This window comes from Eschrichtius robustus, chromosome 1 (genome assembly GCF_028021215.1).
Source record: "Eschrichtius robustus isolate mEscRob2 chromosome 1, mEscRob2.pri, whole genome shotgun sequence".
NCBI classification, from domain to species: Eukaryota; Metazoa; Chordata; class Mammalia; order Artiodactyla; family Eschrichtiidae; genus Eschrichtius; species Eschrichtius robustus.
The window spans coordinates 49,874,587-49,895,387 of NC_090824.1; the positions used below are offsets into that span (position 1 = coordinate 49,874,587).

General features: G+C 35.9%; 1 protein-coding gene across 4 annotated transcripts in view; it reads left to right on the forward strand.

Moving 5' to 3' along the window:
- Positions 1–18,915, forward strand: part of MAP4K5 (mitogen-activated protein kinase kinase kinase kinase 5) — a 143,480-nt gene extending 124,565 nt beyond the window's left edge. For all 4 annotated transcript variants that reach the window (XM_068545603.1, XM_068545588.1, XM_068545597.1 and 1 more), the window contains 5 exons: positions 6,996–7,064; positions 9,456–9,548; positions 12,099–12,169; positions 14,847–14,902; positions 17,289–18,915. In XM_068545603.1, coding sequence (XP_068401704.1) covers positions 6,996–7,064; positions 9,456–9,548; positions 12,099–12,169; positions 14,847–14,902; positions 17,289–17,376 — 377 coding nt within the window. In that variant the 3' untranslated portion in view covers positions 17,377–18,915. The remainder of the gene's footprint in view (positions 1–6,995; positions 7,065–9,455; positions 9,549–12,098; positions 12,170–14,846; positions 14,903–17,288) is intronic.
- The last annotated feature ends 1,886 nt before the right edge of the window (positions 18,916–20,801 follow it).

Below are 20,801 nucleotides of genomic sequence, written 5' to 3' on the forward strand. Positions count from 1 at the left end.
ACTCTTTCAGTCATAGTTTGATGTATTATTGCAGTATCCTTTTCTCCAAGGATGGTGCTTAGCACTTATCAGCACTCAATAAATGTTGAATAAATGCACGAACATAGCTTTACTGAGAAAAGCTATTTTTTGGAATGTTGCCAAGGGACAACAGTTTACCAGTTCTGTACATCTGGATTCTTCACTATATATGGACTTTGGAAGGTCTACAAAAACCCAAAGTAATAATTTTGTGTTTATGCTCAGATGTGCAGTTTTTAAGGGAGAGGAGTTACGGGTGTCCCAAAGAGACGTAGTTAAGAATGACTGCTCTGAGATTACAGTGGCAAAGGATGAGTGGGAAGTAAATAAATAGAGACAGCAAAGGTGGACAACATTTTTTGATAGTTTGAGTGGGAAGAACAAGAGAAAAATGTTAGCTGAAATGAAAAGAGGAATTATTGAAGTGCGGCTTGCAGGATCTTAGTTCCCCGACCAAGGATCGAACCCTGGCCCCTGGCAGTGAGAACGCTGAGTCCTAACCACTGGTCCGCCCTGGAATTCCCAAGTGTGTCATGAACGCAAGACATAAAGTGTATTCATAAGAAGCTTAAAGAGGAGAAGCAAGAAGAACTACAATCCTGCAGCCTGTGGAGCAGAAACCACATTCACAGAAAGAGAGACAAGATGAAAAGGCAGAGAGCTATGTACCAGATGAAGGAACAAGATAAAACCCCAGAAAAACAACTAAATGAAGTGGAGATAGGCAACCTTCCAGAAAAAGAATTCAGAATAATGATAGTGAAGATGATCCAGGACCTCGGAATAAGAATGGAGGCAAAGATCGAGAAGATGAAAGAAATTTTTAACAAAGACCTAGAAGAATTAGAGAACACACAAACAGAGATGAACAATACAATAACTGAAATGAAAACTACACTAGAAGGAATCAATAGCAGAATAACTGAGGCAGAAGAACGGATAACTGACCTGGAAGACAGAATGGTGGAATTCAATGCTGCGGAACAGACTAAAGAAAAAAGAATGAAAAGAAATGAAGACAGCCTAAGAGACCTCTGGGACAACATTAAACGCAACAACATTCACATTATAGGGGTCCCAGAAGGAGAAGAGAGAGAGAAAGGACCAGAGAAAATATTTGAAGAGATTATAGTCAAAAACTTCCCTAACATGGGAAAGGAAATAGCCACCCAAGTCCAGGAAGCGCAGCGAGTCCCATACAGGATAAACCCAAGGAGAAACACGCCGAGACACATAGTAATCAAATTGGCAAAAATTAAAACAAAGAAAAACTATTGAAAGCAGCAAGGGAAAAACGACAAATAACATACAAGGGAACTCCCATAAGGTTAACAGCTGATTTCTCAGCAGAAACTCTGCAAGCCAGAAGGGAGTGGCATGATATACTTAAAGTGATGAAAGGGAAGAACCTACAACCAAGATTACTCTACCCGGCAAGGATCTCATTCAGATTCGACGGAGAAATCAAAAGCTTTACAGACAAGCAAAAGCTAAGAGAATTCAGCACCACCACACCAGCTCTACAACAAATGCTAAAGGAACTTCTCTAAGTGGGAAACACAAGAGAAGAAAAGGACCTACAAAAACAAACCCAAAACAATTAAGAAAATGGTCATAGGAACACACATATCGACAATTACCTTAAACGTGAATGGATTAAATGCTCCAACCAAAAGACACAGGCTTGCTGAATGGATACAAAAACAAGACCCGTATATATGCTGTCTACAAGAGACCCACTTCAGACCTAGGGACACATACAGACTGAAAGTGAGGGGATGGAAAAAAGATATTCCATGCAAATGGAAATCAAAAGAAAGCTGGAGTAGCAATACTCATATCAGATAAAATAGACTTTAAAATAAATAATGTTACAAGAGACAAGGAAGGACACTACGTAACGATCAAGGGATCAATCCAAGAAGAAGATATAACAATTACAAATATATATGCACCCAACACAGGAGCACCTCAATACATAAGGCAACTGCTAACAGCTCTAAAAGAGGAAATCGACAGTAACACAATAATAGTGGGGGACTTTAACACCTCACACCAATGGACAGATCATCCAAAATGAAAATAAGTAAGGAAACAGAAGCTTTAAATGACACAATAGACCAGATAGATTTAATTGATATTTATAGGACATTCCATCCAAAAACAGCAGATTACACGTTCTTCTTAAGTGCGCATGGAACATTCTCCAGGATAGATCACATCTTGGGTGACAAATGAAGCCTCAGTAAATTTAAGAAAACAAATCATACCAAGCATCTTTTCTGACCACAACGCTATGAGATTAGAAATCAGTTACAGGGAAAAAAAATGTAAAAAACACGAACACATGGAGGCTAAACAATACGTTACTAAATAACCAAGAGATCACTGAAGAAATCAAAGAGGAAATCAAAAAATACCTAGAGACAAATGACAATGAAAACACAACGATCCAAAACCTATGGGAGGGAGGCAGCAAAAGCAGTTCTAAGAGGGACGTTTATAGCTATAAAAGCCTACCTCAAGAAACAAGAAAAACCTCAAATAAACAATCTAACCTTACACCTAAAGGAACTAGAGAAAGAAGAACAAACAAAACCCAAAGTTAGCAGAAGGAAAGAAATCATAAAAATCAGTGCAGAATAAATGAAATAGAAACAAAGAAAACAATAGCAAAGAGCAATAAAACTAAAAGCTGGTTCTTTGAGAAGATAAACAAAATTTATAAACCATTAGCCAGACTCATCAAAAAAAAGAGGGAGAGGACTCAAATCAGTAAAATTAGAAATGAAAAAGGAGAAGTTAAAACAGACACCGCAGAAATACAAAGTATCCCAAGAGACTACTACAAGCAACTCTATGCCAATGAAATGGACAACCTGGAAGAAATGGACAAATTCTTAGAAAGGTATAACCTTCCAAGACTGAACCAGGAAGAAACAGAAAATATGAACAGACCAATCACAAGTAATGAAATTGAAACTGTGATTAAAAATCTTCCAACAAACAAAAGTCCAGGACCAGATGGCTTCACAGGTGAATTCTATCAAACATTTAGAGAAGAGCTAACAGCCATCCTTCTCAAACTCTTCCATAAAATTGCAGAGGAAGGAACACTCCCAAACTCATTCTATGAGGCCACCATCACCCTGATACCAAAACCAGAAAAGATACTACAAAAAAAGAAAATTACAGACCAATAGCACTGATGAATATAGATGCAAAGATCCTCAACAAAATAACTAGCAAACAAAATCCAGAAACACATTAAAAGGATCATACACCATGATGAAGTGGAATTTATCCCAGGGATGCAAGGATTCTTCAATATATACAAGTCAATCAATGTGATACACCATATTAACAAATTGAAGAATAAAAGCCATATGATCATCTCAATAGATGCAGAAAAAGCTTTTGACAAAATTCAACACCCACTTATGATAAAAACTCTCCAGAAAGTGGGCATAGAGGGAACCTACCTCAACATAATAAAGGCCATATACGACCAACCCACAGCAAACATCATTCTCAATGGTGAAAAACTGAAAGCATTTCCTCTAAGATCAGGAACAAGACAAGGATGTCCACTCTCACCACCATTATTCAACATAGTTTTGGAAGTCCTAGACACGGCAATCAGAGAAGAAAAAGAAATAAAAGGAATACAAATTAGAAAAGAAGAAGTATAACTGTCACTGTTTGCAGATGACATGATACTGTACATAGAGAATCCTAAAACTGCCACCAGAAAACTGCTAGAGCTAATTAATGAATATGGTAAAGTTGCAGGATACAAAATTAATGCACAGAAATCTCTTGCATTCCTATACACTAATGATGAAAAATCTGAAAGAGAAATTAAGGAAACACTCCCATTTACCACTGCAACAAAAAGAATAAAATACCTAGGAATAAACCTACCTAGGGAGACAAAAGACCTGTATGCAGAAAACTGTAAGACACTGATGAAAGAAATTAAAGATGATACCAACAGTTGGAGAGATATACCATGTTCTTGGATTGGCAGAATCAATATTGTGAAAATGACCATACTACCCAAAGCAATCTACAGATTCAATGCAATCCCTATCAAATTACCAATGGCATTTTTTACGGAACTAGAACAAAAAACTTACAATTTTTATGGAGACACAAAGGACCCCGAATAGCCAAAGCAGTCTTGAGGGAAAAAAACGGAGCTGGAGGAATCAGACTCCCTGACTTCAGACTATACTACACAGCTACAGTAATCAAGACAATATGGTACTGGCATAAAAACAGAAACATAGATCAATGGAACAGGATAGAAAGCCCAGAGATAAACCCACGCACCTATGGTCAACTAATCTGTGACAGAGGAGGCAAGGATATACAATGGAGAAAAGACAGTCTCTTCAATAAGTGGTGCTGGGAAAACTGGACAGCTACATGTAAAAGAGTGACATTAGAACACTCCCTAACACCATATACAAAAATAAAATGGATTCGAGACCGGACACTATAAGACTTTTAGAGGAAAACATAGGAAGAACACTCTTTGACATAAATCACAGCAAGATCTTTTTTGATCCACCTCCTAGAGTAATGGAAATAAAAACAAAAATAAACAAACGGGACCTAATGAAACTTCAAAGCTTTTGCACAGCAAAGGAAACCATAAACAAGACGAAAAGACAACCCTCAGAATGGGAGGAAATATTTGCAAACAAATCAACAGACAAAGGATTAATCTCCAAAATATATAAACAGCTTATGCAGCTCAATATTAAAGAAACAAACAACCCAATCCAAAACTGGGCAGAAGACCTAAATAGACATTTCTCCAAAGAAGACATACAGATGGGCAAGAAGCACATGAAAAGCTGCTCAACATGACTAATTATTAGAGAAATGCAAATCAAAAAACAACAAATGCTGGAGAGGGTGTAGAGAAAAGGGAACCCTCTTGCACTGTTGGTGGGAATGTAAATTGATACAGCCACTATGGAGAACAATATGGAGGTTCCTTAAAGAACTAAAAGTAGAATTACCATATGATCCAGCAATCCCACTACTGGACATATACCCAGAGAAAACCATAATTCAAAAAGACACATGCACCCCAATGTTCATTGCATCACTATTTACAATAGCCAGGTAATGGAAGCAACCTAAATGCCCATCGACAGACGATTGGATAAAGAAGATGTGGTACATATATACAATGGAATATTACTCAGCCATAAAAAGGAATGAAATAGAGTCATTTGTTGAGACGTGGATGGATCTAGAGACTGTCATACAGAGTGAAGTAAGTCAGAAAGAGAAAAACAAATACTGTATATTAACGCATGTATGTGGAACCTAGAAAAATGGTACAGATGAACCAGTTTGCAGGACAGAAGTTGAGACACAGATGTAGAGAACAAACATATGGACACCAAGGGTGGAAAGCCGTGGGAGGGTGGGGGTGGTGGTGTGCTGACTTGGGCGATAGGGATTGACATGTATGCACTGATGTGTATAAAATTGATGACTAATAGGAACCTGCTGTATAAAAAAATAAATAAGATTAAATTTTAAAAATGTTTTAAAAAAGCTGGACTTCCCTGGTGGCGCAGTCGTTGGGAGTCTGGTTGCCAGTGCAGGGGACACGGGTTCGAGCCCTGGTCTGGGAAGATCCCACATGCCGTGGAGCAGCTGGGCCCGTGAGCCACAACTACTGAGCCTGCGCGTCTGGAGGTTGTGCGGGAGAGGTCGCGACAGTGAGAGGCCCACGCACCACCATGAGGAGTGGCCCCAGCTTGCCGCTACTGGAGAAAGCCCTTGCGCAGAAACAAGGACCCAACACAGCAATCAATCAATCAATACATACATACATACATACATACATACATACTGGAGAAAGCCCTTGCGCAGAAACAAAGACCCAACACAGCCATAAATAAATACATACATACATACATACATACATACATACATACATACATACATACATACATCAAGAAGATTGACGTATAAGAATCTACTGTATAGCACAGGGGACTCTACTCAGTACTCTGTAATGACCTATATGGGAATAGAATCTAAAAAAGAGTGGATACATGTATATGTATAACTGATTCACTTTGCTGTAGAGCAGAAACTAACACAACATTTTAAATGAACTATACTCCAATAAAAATTAGTTTAAAAAAAGCAAAAAACAGACAAAAAGAATGACTGCTCTAAATTATCTAAAATCTTTTCTTAGCTTCATCTAGACCATTCATGCAGTCTGTGTGGCTAAAATAAATTGTTTTACCAAAAATGTTTTGCAAAAATGTCATCACTTCTATTAGCAGATGTTAAGAGAAGTAGCCCTGTGAATATCAGCAAAGTGATGAAAGTTGCTTCCTGCAAAGATGTTGTTGACAGTATTGTTCATTATGCTACCCTGGTGTCCTGTTAATACAGGAACTCCTTCCTACGTGCGTGCACGCACACACACACACCATCCCACCCCCTCCCCCAATACCAGGAAAACTTCTCTCTAATAGTTTTGTTAATCCTTTTGCTTTTTCTGAATTACTGACTTATTTTTATCTCAGGGACACTGTGATGCACCTAACTGATCTTGTTTTCATCTTCCCATTGGCTACTGTAAAATGCAAAGCAAAATCTAGTCACTGTATAGTATGCCTCTTACTTTCTTCCCCATATTTACCGTTTGCTTCATTTTATTTTTGTAACTCATCTTTCTAGAGCTAGCTGAGGTATTAACTAAATGTAATATTGAGCCTTTCTCAGCTCAGTTAGCCTTGCTTAGGACTTCGTTCTTTTAAATTGACTTACATACAGTTTTTGACAAGACAATTATAAAATATAATTTCTGTGTTTATTTGAAAGTCTAGTTTAAAATCACAGAAAAAGATCAGAATTTGTGTTTCTTTTCTAAGTTCTAGTTTTTAAAACATGTTATATAACTGTAACCTTGTTTTTTTCCCCCCAAGGCAGCCAACAGTTAGATTCCATTCATGTAACACAGTTGGAGAGAGATACTGTTTTAGTGTGTTTAGACAGTAAGTATTATTTTAAAGTTTATTCTAAGTATACTACTTGATATACCTTTTCATGGAATTGATTCTAATAGAATCAGTACAGTAGATTTGCAGTTTTCCACCTTAAGTGGCATTGTTTTATTGATGAAAAACCTAAATTGGCTACAGATATAGTAAACTAATTGATCTGTTTGTCAAACTATCCTCTGTGACCTTTTTCTTTATTCTGTTTGACCTACTTGGAAACATTATACAGTCAGCCCTCTGTATCTGTAGGTTCCACATCCTCTATTCAGCCAACCATGGATTGAAAATATTTAGAAAAAAAATTCCAGAAAGCTCAAAAAAGCAAACCTGAATTTGCAAGTGCCTGGCAACTATTTATATAGCTTTTGTGTTGTATTAGGTATTATAAGTAATCTAGGACCTACGGTATAGCACAGGGAACTATACTCAATATTATGTAATAACCTATAAGGGAAAAGAATCTGAAAAAGACTATATCTACATATATATACACACACATATGTATAACTGAATCGCTGTGCTATACACCTGAAACTTACACGATATTGTAAATCAACTATATTTCAATAAAAATATTTTTAAAAATTAAAGTCTATGGGAGGTTGTGTATAGGTTATATGCAAACACTAGGCCATTTCATATAAGGCACTTGAGCATCCATGGACTTTGGTCTCTGTGAGGGGTACTGGAACCAATTCCCTGTGGATACCGAGGGACAACTGTATTAGAACAGTTTGCCATAACCTTGGGGTAAAATTCTGTATTAAATTACTCTGTATAAAATTCTGTATAATTCATTGTAATTAATGAAATATAGAAGGTTATACTAATTTGGTCACTTCTAGTCATATAACATGAACTTTTAGAATCATGTCAGTGTGATTTTCTAATGCACAAATAGATTTGACACCTTTACCTGCTAGTTGTGATTCTTTTGATGCAGCAAGAGATGTTATCGATAGATGTGTGTTGTACTGTATATGCAGTGGAAGAGACAGAAAAACTTTAACAACAGGTGTTGTCAATTTTGCAAACAAAGCACTCTAGTTCTTAAAATCCCCCTTACTTTAATGCAATGAATCCTGCAAGTGAAATTCACCCAGACTTGGAATTATATTTGAAATTTGGCAATATTTGCTGTGGTTTGATTCATTCCAATATTTTAAAATTACTAGACCTGCCCATAGATGTTTAGGGTTATTTTTAAAATTGTTCCACTACGGAATTTACCTGTATTTTTGTCTTAATTTCTATTCTCTAAAGTGTTCCCTAGTGGATTTGCCTTATAGAATCATAAAGATCATCTAATATTATAGATAAGTAAACCAAACCCCAGAGTGTTTCATTTGCCCATTATCCCTTAAGTACTTTTGATTCTTTGAATACTGAGAAGATTGGCATGTTGTTTGGTTACTCTTAAGTGAATTTGATAAATTCTTTTTTACCCAAACAAGTAGAAAGCTCAGTACTGATTAATGAAATAAACAGATGATCAGAATTTAATTGTAGTAGTGTTGAACCTTTAACATTAAACGCCTAAATACCTTCTGAGTCATCCAAGGAAAATAAATTGTACTTAGTTTTCATTTTGTTGATTTATGTATTTTTAAAAAAAATTTTTTAAACCTTTGATTAACTAGGACTTCCATTTCCCAGCTATTCATGGTAAACGGAAAGTTGACTTTCTTCAGTTGTTCTTTTTTTCTTAGGGGAGCAGTGTAACACTTTGAAAATTGTTTGTCAACTCTATGGTATAAATCAGTTTTACTAAGCAGCAATGGAGATAGGTGTGTAATCACAAATAATGGTAGACAGATGAGAAAGTAATGCAGAGAGAAGATATCTTCCAAGTCAGAGCTAAGATGGTTAAATTAAAAAACAAATGGACAAAAGGGAAATAGAAATATTCACATATACTCTCTATCCCAGAGTTTACTTATAAAGAAATTCTGACTTTTGAGAGTACTATTTTTCCCTCCCTTGTACTTCTGTAGAATATTAGTTACATACTAAAGTTAAGAATTACTGCAGATATTACTTACATGTTATGTAATTTGTAAGGGGAAAAAAACCAACTCTTATTGCTGAATATTTAGGCACCAAGGTAACCACTATTAAAGAAACACTTCACTTTTTAAAAAATGAGAACATAAGTGTTCAGTATGAACTATGAAAAAAAAATACTGGTGGGATTGCCATTTACGGAGGCCTCACTCTTATAGAACATATCAGTGACAATTTTTCACTGGGCATACTTGAATCAAGAGAAATAATTGAACTTTATTAAGAATATTGTTATATATCCATGTAAAGTCCACTTATCAAGTTACATTTATTTTAGCAAATCTGCATTTCCAGTCTTGACTTGTTTTTTCTTTTTTTAAGAATTTGTAAAAATTGTAAATCTACAAGGAAAACTAAAATCAAGTAAGAAACTGGCCTCTGAGCTAAGTTTTGATTTTCGCATTGAATCTGTAGGTAAGTCTCCTTTTTTAATAATGCATTTAGAGTACTTGGTTTTTTGTTCATTCTATACTTAGGGTTATCTAGACCAGCACTGTCTCAAAGAAGTTTCTTTGATATAGAAATGTTCTCTGTGTTCTTAAATACAGTAGTCATTAACCACACTTGTTAAGTACTTGAAACATGGCTAGTGCTACATTTTAATTTTAATTTTTAAAATTTTAATTAATTTAAATTTTGATGTAAATAGCCACACAGGGCTAGTTACTATAATATTAGACAGTGCAGGTCTGGACCATAATAAATCTTTTATTGTCGTTTCTTGAATATTTAAAACATGAAATCATTTCTTCTATTCATTGTTCCCTTTGCTGCATCAAGTGAATTATACTTCTTCCAATTCTTTCCAAATCATGAAGGTATTTGTGTGATGTGATTAACAATGTTAGATATGCTAGAATTCTTTGCCGTGTAAGATTCTGGTTGGTGTGTGTTGATGGTTTTTGCTTTTAGGTCTATTTAAATATAAATAACTAGTTTCCCACAGAATCTGGAAAATACTATGCCATTTGAATTTGCTTCCTTGTCAATGAGTGTTTTACTCTGTAATATCATTGGTTTTATGATAAAAATTATTATTGTTTGCATCCTCACTGATTATATGTCAGTAAGTATTTTCCTCAAGGGTGATAGAACTTATGAAAAAATACCATGGGTGGAAACATTTTGAACAATTCATGATGTGGTTCTACTTTAAGTCAAAAACAGTTAAAACAAAATTGGTGATTTTTATTTGAGCCGTAAAAAATATATGTATTTTATAATTAAATGTATATACTTTTTAAAATGTGTTTCTCACTGTTTAGAAAGTTTTCTGTTGATTTTTTTAAAATTTAATGGTTTCTCAAGTGGAGTTTTGCCCTATTGCAAAGTACATTCATCCCTCTGGGTAAACATCTTACATAGAAATAATTTGCTTATGATTGGAAATTTTATTCAAGCAGAAAACCTAAACTTTCTGTAGATGCCATGACAAAAGGAATTTTGAAAATATTTTCTTCTTTTACTCCTTTTTATGCTGGCTATTGCATGCCAGTTTCTAAGATTTAATATTTTCAATAGAGATTCCAATATACAGATCTTTAGGTCCTCTTAATTTTAACTGAAACACACTAGTACCTCAACTTTTTCATATATGCCAAATGTTTTAGGTTATTTTCGTTATACAAAAGTTTGTTCCTCCTAGGCTACCATCTCTTCTTTCCAGTGAACTTTGGAATAATTTCAAGGATCCTCCTGGGTAAAAAGAGACCCTTTAAGTCACCTTTTAAAAACAAAGCCAGTACTACCTGTTTTTTTATTTCATGGCTAGTGAAACTTGTATGATTTGTTATTGTAAAATACTTTTATGTTTATTGAGCTAAATTATGTTTCCAGAACATTCTTACATTAACTTTTTACAGAGTCAATATTCTAGTAAGAAATATAATAAATTTCAATCACTTTCTCCCATCTTTACTGGTATAGGGCATATGGCTAACTCTCCAACAATCAAATTGGTTTTCTCCTTCTCTCACTGTGCTTTAATGACTCTAGCCTCTGGCCAGGAAGGACCCAGAGGCCCTGCTGCCTCCCCCCCGCCCCAAAATTGGAGGCCCTGCCACTCTGTTTCTAAACCACTAAGTGACCCCATATGTGTGCTTCAGTGGGCCCAGCACAGGCAGGACACAGAAATGGACAAGGCACAGCGATAACAGGTTTTCCTCCAAGACCCTCAGGCCACCCCAGGGGATCGTGGGAGATGGGTGGAGAGCAAGAGGGGATATGGCATGTCATGAGGTGGCCACACTTCGGGGTCACGGTCGTTCCTGAATCCAAAGCCATCAAGAAGTTGGGCAAGCTTGGCTCAAATCTGTGACCACCCTTGTGAACAGTGGGACCTGCAAGGCCAGGGCAAAGGCCCGGTGGGCTCTGGAGGCCTTATGGGGTTGGGCAGCAGCAGTGAGTACTATAGCTGAGAGCCCCTAGCCTCTCCAAATAAGAATTGGTTCACAGATCAAAAATATTTAGAGTGTGGTTAAATATTAGATTACAGGACAGGTTTATTTTTTAAAATTAATTTTATAATAGGGAATATGTGAACAGAAATAAAAGATGCTTCCTGAATAGCTACTTCTAAATATATCACATTATTTAAATAATCATGTTTTTTAATCCAAAAAACCAGTTATGTTTTTATTATTTTACTTACCTAAGACAAAAGATAGTATATGAAAGAAGAATTAATATGCGGATGTCCAGCTCATCAAAAGTTAGCCCATTTTTAAATAAATGCCTGTTAAAATGTATCTTTGAAAACTTCCATGACCCTGCCTCAATAAATTATTTGAGCTTTGACATGACTTAGCCACAAAAATGTCGGGAACCAATGGTCTAGACAGTGGCATTTTGCACCAAGCACTTGAATAGCCTTACATTATCATTTATTAAAGACAGTTAAGGAAAATGTATAATGCACTACTACTGTGTGCCTTATTTTAGTCCTGTTCTCCCTTATCTTTTTAGTATGCCTTCAAGACAGTGTGTTGGCTTTCTGGAAACATGGAATGCAGGGTAAAAGCTTCAAATCAGATGAGGTAAGATTTCTCAAATTACCTCCAGTGATTCCCATTAAAGATTTTAAATGTTGAAACATTCGTTTTATGTATTTTCTTTCTGAAGCCACATTGCTATGTTTAATGCCTTTAATGCCGGTAGAACAAAACTGCCAGTATTTTCCCTTCAGATAATGTTCAGTTTTGTATTTATTGTATTCTCAGTGGCCACAAGGAATTGTCAAACATGAGTTTACACAATTTCAGTCCTCTTATTTGTAATTTATAAATATGGTTGCTAAACTTACTAAACTTTTCTAAAGGTAATAAGCCTTTTCCATAGTCTATAAATGTGCAGCTTCTTTTTTTTTTTATAAATTTATTTTATTTATTTTTATTTTTGGCTGCGTTGGGTCTTCATTGCTGCACGTGGGCTTTTCTCTGGTTGCGGCGAACGGGGACTATTCTTCGTTGTGGTGCGCAGGCTTCTCGTTGTGGTGGCTTCTCTTGTTGGGACCACGGGCTTTAGGTGCTCGGGCTTCAGTAGTTGTGGCACACAGGCTTAGTTGCTCCACGGCATGTGGGATCTTCCTGAACCAGGGCTCGAACCCGTGTCCCCTGCATTGGCAGGCGGATTCTTAACCACTGCACCACCAGGGAAGCCCCTGCAGCTTCTTTTTTAATGTTATATTTAAAATTCTAAATTAATATGTATTGGATCACAGGACTAAGGAAAATCTAAGAAAATTAATTCGTTTACTAAATATTTATTGAGTATTAAATACATTTAGGACACTATTCTTATTATAGCACTGAAGACATAATGAAGCATAATTATAAATAACATCAAACCCTTATGATGTCTGTCTATCTTCCAGGCACTTTACAAATACTAGCTTATTGAAGGCTAATAATATAGTGGGGTTTAGGTACAATTCAAAGTAAAGTTATGTACTATTCATATTCCCGATTTTACAGGTACAGAGTGGTTAAGTAACTTACCCAGAGTTACAGAACTAGTTAAGTGACAGAGCCTGGATGTGAAGGGTCTCCAAAATCACTTCTACTGAGATAATCGGGATACATTTCATGTAGGAGGTGGGACTTGGACTCCCACCTTGAGAGGTGAATCCTAACAGTTAAGAGAATACTAACAGAGACATTTCCCATTTGTGTGAGTACCTGTGTAATTCTTGCACACCAGGGCCTCACAAATTTATGGACTTATTTTGAAGCTTAAAATCTTCTATTTGAATTACCTTTACACTGTTATTTAGATATAACTATTTCCACCTTTTATATGAATGCAGAAGTAGAATGCTTCCAAGTAAAAATGATGTAAATCAGTGGAATTAGAATGCTTCCAAGAGAAAATGACATAAATCAGCTGTCTTTGAAAGTGTCCGTTTAGTTACTGACCCATGTCACTAAATGTCACCAGGCCCCTGCATTTAATGAAGCCTACAGTCCTACTTACTGCCATAACATTAATTGTCCTTAGATACTATTTTCACTGTGTCACTCCTGTGGTTAGAAATCTGTAGAAGTTACTTGTTGTTTACCATATCAAGTGTGAATTCTACCTCCTATTTTAAGTCATCTTGCTTACCTTTTTCTTTCTGGTTTTGTTCTAATCCTTCAATCTGAGCCTAGCTATAATGTTCATAATGTAATATTCAGCCATTCTAGTCCACAATGATTGGAACATTTCTGAACTTAATACTCTGAAAATCAGCTGCATTTAGTATAGCACCAGATTTATTTTCTGATTCAAGTTTATTAATTCCATCTTCCCAGCTAGACTGCAAACTCATTGATAGCAGAGTATTTTTATACTTATTTTATATCCACACTGTCATAGTTTGGGTTCCTCCAAAAGCTGACCCTAAAACAAGGTCTCAGGTCCTTGTTTATTTGGGAGTAGATCCCAGAAAACAAGTGACAGAGTAAGGAATGTAAGATGGAGAGGGACAAAAAGCCAACAAAGAGCACATTAATAAACTGGTTCTCAATATGGGCAACGAGGGCTTAATCCCATAGGGACTACTGAGGAACAGTGTGGAGCACACCTCAGAATTGGCTCATCAGAAGGTGGGGAGGTGGGTGCATTTATACACCAACTGCTGCCCCTGGTAGTTAAGGGTTTCCCCCAGAGGTGTCAACTCCCCACACTTTGGAATAGTACCTGTGCACGACTGAGTACCTTCTTTCTTTAGTTTTGGAGAAGACAGAGCAGAGGAATACCCCCGGTACACAGATGTAAGACACTGGTGCACGGGAGTGTCTACTGCAGCTCTGCTGAAATCAGGTGGGCTGAGGGGTGCCACCTCAAGCATCTGCCCTATGACATAAAGGAAGGAGTAGGGGCTGTGCAGTCCAGCAAACCTGTACTCAGATCTTGGGTCTACTAGTTATATGACCTAAAAGTAAGTTACTTAACCTCACTGAGTCTTAGTTTTCTCTTTAATAATATGGGAATGATAATACATAGCATAAAAAGTTCTAAGGAAAGTGCTTGACCCATACAGATATTCCATAAATGTTGATTTGTTTCTAGTAATAAGCAGTCAAAAAAAAAACTTACTAAAATCTATTTAATTTGAGGAATTGAGTCTATCAAAAATTATCATTCTTTTTAATACTTGCTCTATCTAAATGATCTTTAAATTATAATTTAAATAATATGGTGACTAGTAATATGGGCTATTTTCTTTCATAGGTTACCCAGGAGATTTCAGATGAAACAAGAGTTTTCCGCTTATTAGGATCAGACAGGTAATAGTTTGGTTGTTTTATTACCAAAGGAGTTCAACGATTGTATTTTTAATTATACTGTCAACCTCTGACTGTGTTTCAAACAGAACTTCTTTTTCAATATACTTATTTATATTGTTTCAATATGTTTATTTATATTGTTCAATAGAAGTAACATTGGCTTATAACATTTATATAAATTTCATGTATACAACATTATATTTCTAGTTCTGTATACCCTGCAGTGTGCTCACCACCAAAAGTTTAGTTTCCTTTCAACACCACACATTAACCCCCTTTACCTACTTCGCTCTCCCTCCGCCCCTACCCCTGGTAGCCGCTCTGTATCTACGTGTTTGTTTTTGTTTGGTTTGTTCATTTATTTATTTTTATGTATGTTAAACAAAACTCTTAGAGGCTTCAGAATCTTAGAGAAATTTCCCTGTATCTTTATTGAGAGAGAGAGAGAGAGAAATACTTTAGTCAATTAAGCAAGCTTTTGTCAGTGTGAGGATCATGATTCTAGAAACAGTTATACTCAGCCAAGACAAAATGTGTTAAATAGGTGTTTATGTCCCTAGTACCATGACATATTTCAGGCTCCTTTGTTTTCATCATTTCTTCCTGGCATGTTAACTTCTATTAACTGTTACTGTATATATCCAACAGAATGTGCACCTCCTGACATTTATATCACAAGATATTTGACTGAGTCTCTGAGGTCATTCTAAATTAGAAGGAATTATGTGGTCTCTGTGATCAAAATGAAAGATAAGTTCCAAAACTATGCCATCTCATGAAAAAAGAATTATAGCTTTTGTTCTTCAAAGTCTATGTTATCTACCTCTACAATGAATAAAATACCTATCCCTTCCTATTTTCCAAAAGTTGTTACTGCAGCAAAACTGGCTATAGTGGTATACATTAGTCCTGAGGCAAGGATTGAGAACCTCTGATCTTCAAGTTCAGTCTAGTCACAAAACCATTGCTTAGATATTACACACTTAAGGAAGGTGGGGAGAATTGGAGTTATGACTCCATAAAAATTTTTTTAAAGAGAAAAAGGATTTTTGGAAAATGGCAACTACCCATTGCCATTGAAAAGGCAAGCCCAGAGAGCATGGCAACCTAGTAACTAGTCCTGCAAAAAAGATAATTGGAGGACCACCTGGTAAATGACTGTCGAATGGGAGGCCCTTTGCTTCTCCAGGAAGGGCTGACAAAAGAATTGTAGATCATTCAGTGATCCTGGCACAAATAGCACTCTGGTGAGACATAGTATGAGAGATTTCTGCTTGATAGAGGGTAGGCATCAGAAACCATTTCTCCTAGTTACTTGTTTCCTTCCAACTCCCTCCCCCAGAATTTTCAGAATTTTCTCTTTCATCTACCCCTTCTTTGTTTGTATTGTTTCTCCATTCTGTCACTATTGCCCTAAAAAACTACTTTTTTCAGACCATTGCCTTGTTCTGGTTATCTTCTTACTTGGGCATCTCCTTGATTTTAAGACATATATCTTAACCAAGGCTTTTGTTTTGTCTTAATTTTTAAAGTGATTTGTTAAATTGTATTGTGTAAATATAGGTATTAATGTCTAGGAGGAAAGAAAACTATGTCAGAATATTAATAATGGTAAACTTTGGGCAGTTGAATTATAGGTAATTTTATTTTCCCTTTCTACTTTTCTTTAATGCATACTTTAAGTATATATTACTTTTTTGTTGTTTTCATTTCAAGAGTAATAATATGCTAGTTGCAGGAAATTCATACACTAGAAAAATATAAATTATTTATGCAACTCCCCCCCCCTCCCATTTCCCCTTCTAGACTTTTTTCTCTGCATGGGCATATTGTTTTTTATTTTGTTCTCAAACCTGTCTTCCCACAGTGTAGATCCTATGATATAACACTTGATTGGTTTTTCTTCCTATTGGTCCTTTCATTGAACTCTTACCCTGCCTTTGTTCCAGGGACAAGGGAGATGACCCCATTTCATACTTTTTAAAACTATTTATTTACAAATACCTTGAAGAACAGTGTGAGTGGGTGCCTGTTAAAATCCTCAGCCCTTCCTCCATCCCCTTCTTGTTCATGTATGTTCTAAAGCTTTATTATACCTTTTTTTGGCATATATGAGTAAGCAAATTTGTTTTTAGTTGGAATAAGATGAGACTATCCTGAAATGTTTTTAATATTTTATATTCATAAATTCATCAATTCTTACTCAGTTTTGTTTTTAAGCTGTAAAATGTAAAGCTGAATTTGACTGTGCATCTATTAATGTGATCTCTGTGTAATCTTATGTGAATGTGAACAATGATATTCTTTCCTGGTTTGATGTTAGTATTTGAAGATGAAATCTCTGTTTCTACTCTTTAACAAGACTTTTGTTTTGATTTAATTGCAGGGTTGTTGTTTTGGAAAGTAGGCCAACAGAAAATCCTACTGCACACAGCAATCTTTACATCTTGGCTGGACATGAAAATAGTTACTAAGCAACAGAAACTGGTCTCAAATGACAGGAAAATGAATACACTCCATTGAAAGCAAAAATATCTTAAGGAAATTCAGTACAAACTACACTATGATTTGCTTTAATTGTTATGGGTTATATCTCAAATGATCTGTACTTTAAGGTAGAATTCAGTATTTTCTGTAGCTGGAAACAGCTATTCTATCTCTTGCCACTATGTGGTGGTTTTATCAAGTTTGCTTAATAAAAGCTATGAGACAGATAGTCCTCTAGTTCCAGGAAACACAGTCTTTTTAAAAAAAAATAATGTTTGTAACAAGGATGCCATGGTATTTTTAGATAACAGCTCATGTGATTATCTTCAGAGAGGTAAATTTAGTGACAGTTTTCTCATTTTATACCATGTTTTATTCCTTCTTAATGAACATAATTTGATAAAGAAATTATCAGGTAAGCCTTTCACTTTTACATTGGCCATTCTGTATGTTTTTGTAAAATAGAATATTTAATCCTTATTTATTAATCTCTTGCTGGAGTGGTGTAATGTATCTAACTTTTAGTATTGGAAGGTTGCAGAGCAGCTTAAATTTTTTTATAATATATAAAAATTTTGTTTACCTTTTAAGACTAGTACTTTGAGGGTTTAAAGGCTGTGTTTGGAGGTTCAATACATACATGCAATATTATTTAACACAAGTATTTTGTAATATAATATCATCCAGAATTGCCTTAAAAGAGAGTTTTGTGTTTTCAACTACATGTAATTGTAGGGGTTCATACAGAAGATAATGATGATGGTTGAAATATTATTAGAAGGAGTGTGTATTTCTAGATGTGACTACCGTGTGTATGTATTCTTGACAAGCAGTATAATATACCTGTGATTTTTTTTTTTACATTAGGGATAATGCATAAGAAATTAATCTTCATATATATTATCATCCCTAATGTAGGGGGGAAAAGTGTTTAACTGCCCGTGATATGTATTTTACTTATACTATACCAGAGGGGAAACTGTAAAGCAACTACATGTGTATTCTTGGGTTTTTCACATATATAGATCCTCATTTTTAGTAGGTTTTAAAAAAAAATCTTCAAATGAAATTTAATTCCTGATGGGGTAGTATAAATAAGTATTATAAAAATCAGTATTCTAAAGATAAGTAAGGATTGAGCCATTTTTGAGTTTTCTTCCTTTCTGCTATTGTTAGTATTCAAAATGAAAGCATCACACTGGTACCTATTGTCTTAATGCATTTAACAGTTATTGTTGAGATGATGAACAAGGGGATGGCAAGAGCAGACTACAGATTCATTTTCAGCAGTTCCTTGAGAGGAAGACAGTGTAACTATCTCATTCGGTCTTTAGCAGTCCTGTATAGTAGGTATTATCATCATCTCCTTTTTTCAGATGAGGAGATAAGGGGTTAGCAAGGTTAAGAGACTTAACCCAATTCACACAGCAAGTTAGTGGTTGAGCCAGACTATGAGTCTTGTGACTCTGTTCTTTTCACTATGCAATATGCAAACAATAAAATATTATGCAAATGAAATATATAAAGTATTGTCCTTTAAAAATGCTATGATTTCAGTAAGTGTGTTGCTGTTTATTTTGGGTATGTTAAATGGGGCCTCTGGACTGAAGGACACTGGATACAATAGATGGCAGGGGACCATACTCAAAACAGGAAATATTTACATTCTGGATACAAAGACCAATATCCTCCTCCTCCTCTCTGAATCCTGGCAGCCAGATCTTCCCATCCTAACAATACTGGAAGAGTCCTCTCTGTGCCATCTGGTCAGTGCAAGTGGAAAGACCTAAAGAGATCCTGACATCAGAAGTGTCCTGGCTAAACTGCCCAGCTGGATAAATCTACAGTGAAAATCGTAATATGCCCACCACCCTTTGCATGCATCCAGAGCTTACAGTTAGTCTTTTAGTCCTATGCTATTAAAAATGATTAAACAGGGACTTCCCTGGTGGTCCAGTGGGTAATACTCTGTGCTCCCAATACAGGGGGCCCGGGTTCGATCCCTGGTCAGGGAACTAGATCCCACATGCATGCCACAACTAAGAAGCCTGCATGCCGCAACGAAGATCCCGCATGCCACAACTAAGACCCAGTGCAGCCAAAGTAAATAAATATTTTAAAACAATAATAAAAATGATTAAACAACCAGGAATTATGAAACATCTGAGGAAAGCCTCTTACAGGAAAGAGAGAAAACAATAGGGGAAAAAGCACCTAATGGAAACAGACTATGCAGAATGAAGAAAATGTCAAAAGAAAAAGTATCTTTGCAAAGATGTTGCAACTGTGAATCAGGAGTAGGATACCAAAAAAGGAGCTTTCAAAAAAACAGAGCTATTAGAAAAAATATAGCATAGCTGAATAATTCAGTAGATGATTTAGAATATAAAGTTGAAGAAATTTCTCAGAAAATAAAAAGAAATGAAAATATTGGAGAAAAAAATTAAGAAAATTAACAGGCCAGGAGGCCCAATATCCAATCTCCCAGAGTTCCAAAAAGAATAGAGAAAATAGGGAATCAGAGTATTTCAAGAAATATTCTCAGTACTAAAGAACTTCAGATTTTAGATTGAAAGAACACAGTGGATGAAAAAAATCTATAATGAAATTTCAGGCATGTCAGGGTCAAAGAGAAGATCTGTTATGTTTCTGAAGAAAAGGGGCAGGTCAAATACCGAGAAATAAGAATCAGAATAACTTCAGATTTCAACAGAAGCAGTGCCTTCAAAATTCTGAAAGAAATTTCCAACCTAAAATTCTGGATTCAAATAAACTATTAATTGAACCTAAGGTTATAATGAAGACATTTTTATTTGTACAAGGTCTCACAAACTTTACCTTTCGTATAGTCTTTCTCAAGAACCTACTAGAGGATGTGCTTCATAAAAATAAGGTCATAAACCAAGCAATATGAAGACATAGGTGCAAAGACTGGGATTCAGCATAGGAGAGAGATGAAGGAACTCCCCAGATGATGATGATGAGATATCCAAGGATGACACCACACCAGACATACAGAACATAGTGAAGCATATCAGAAGTTCCCAGAGAGGCTTTTTCAGAAAGACTAAATAATAAATTACCTGATGCATCTCCCAGACCCCAAAAAATCAGAGTGAGGGACTTGTGATACTGAAATGAAGGAGGAAAGGTCAATGTAAAGGTGTATTATTGAGGTCATTGCTGTGTAGACAATGGCAGCTTGATCCACCAGGTCTTCTGTGAAGCTCTGTGATAGTTCCCACAATTGTCTCCTGAAAGACAAGTGTCTGGACCATTTATCTTGACACGCTCCTCACTAGGTGGGTTGCTGCCGGGACATTACCTCCTGAAGTACCAAGTTGCAGCTTGTACTTGGCCCACGTGGGCTCCTTCAGTGTCACAGAATGCCCTGAGGCAGAAAGCTGGAAGA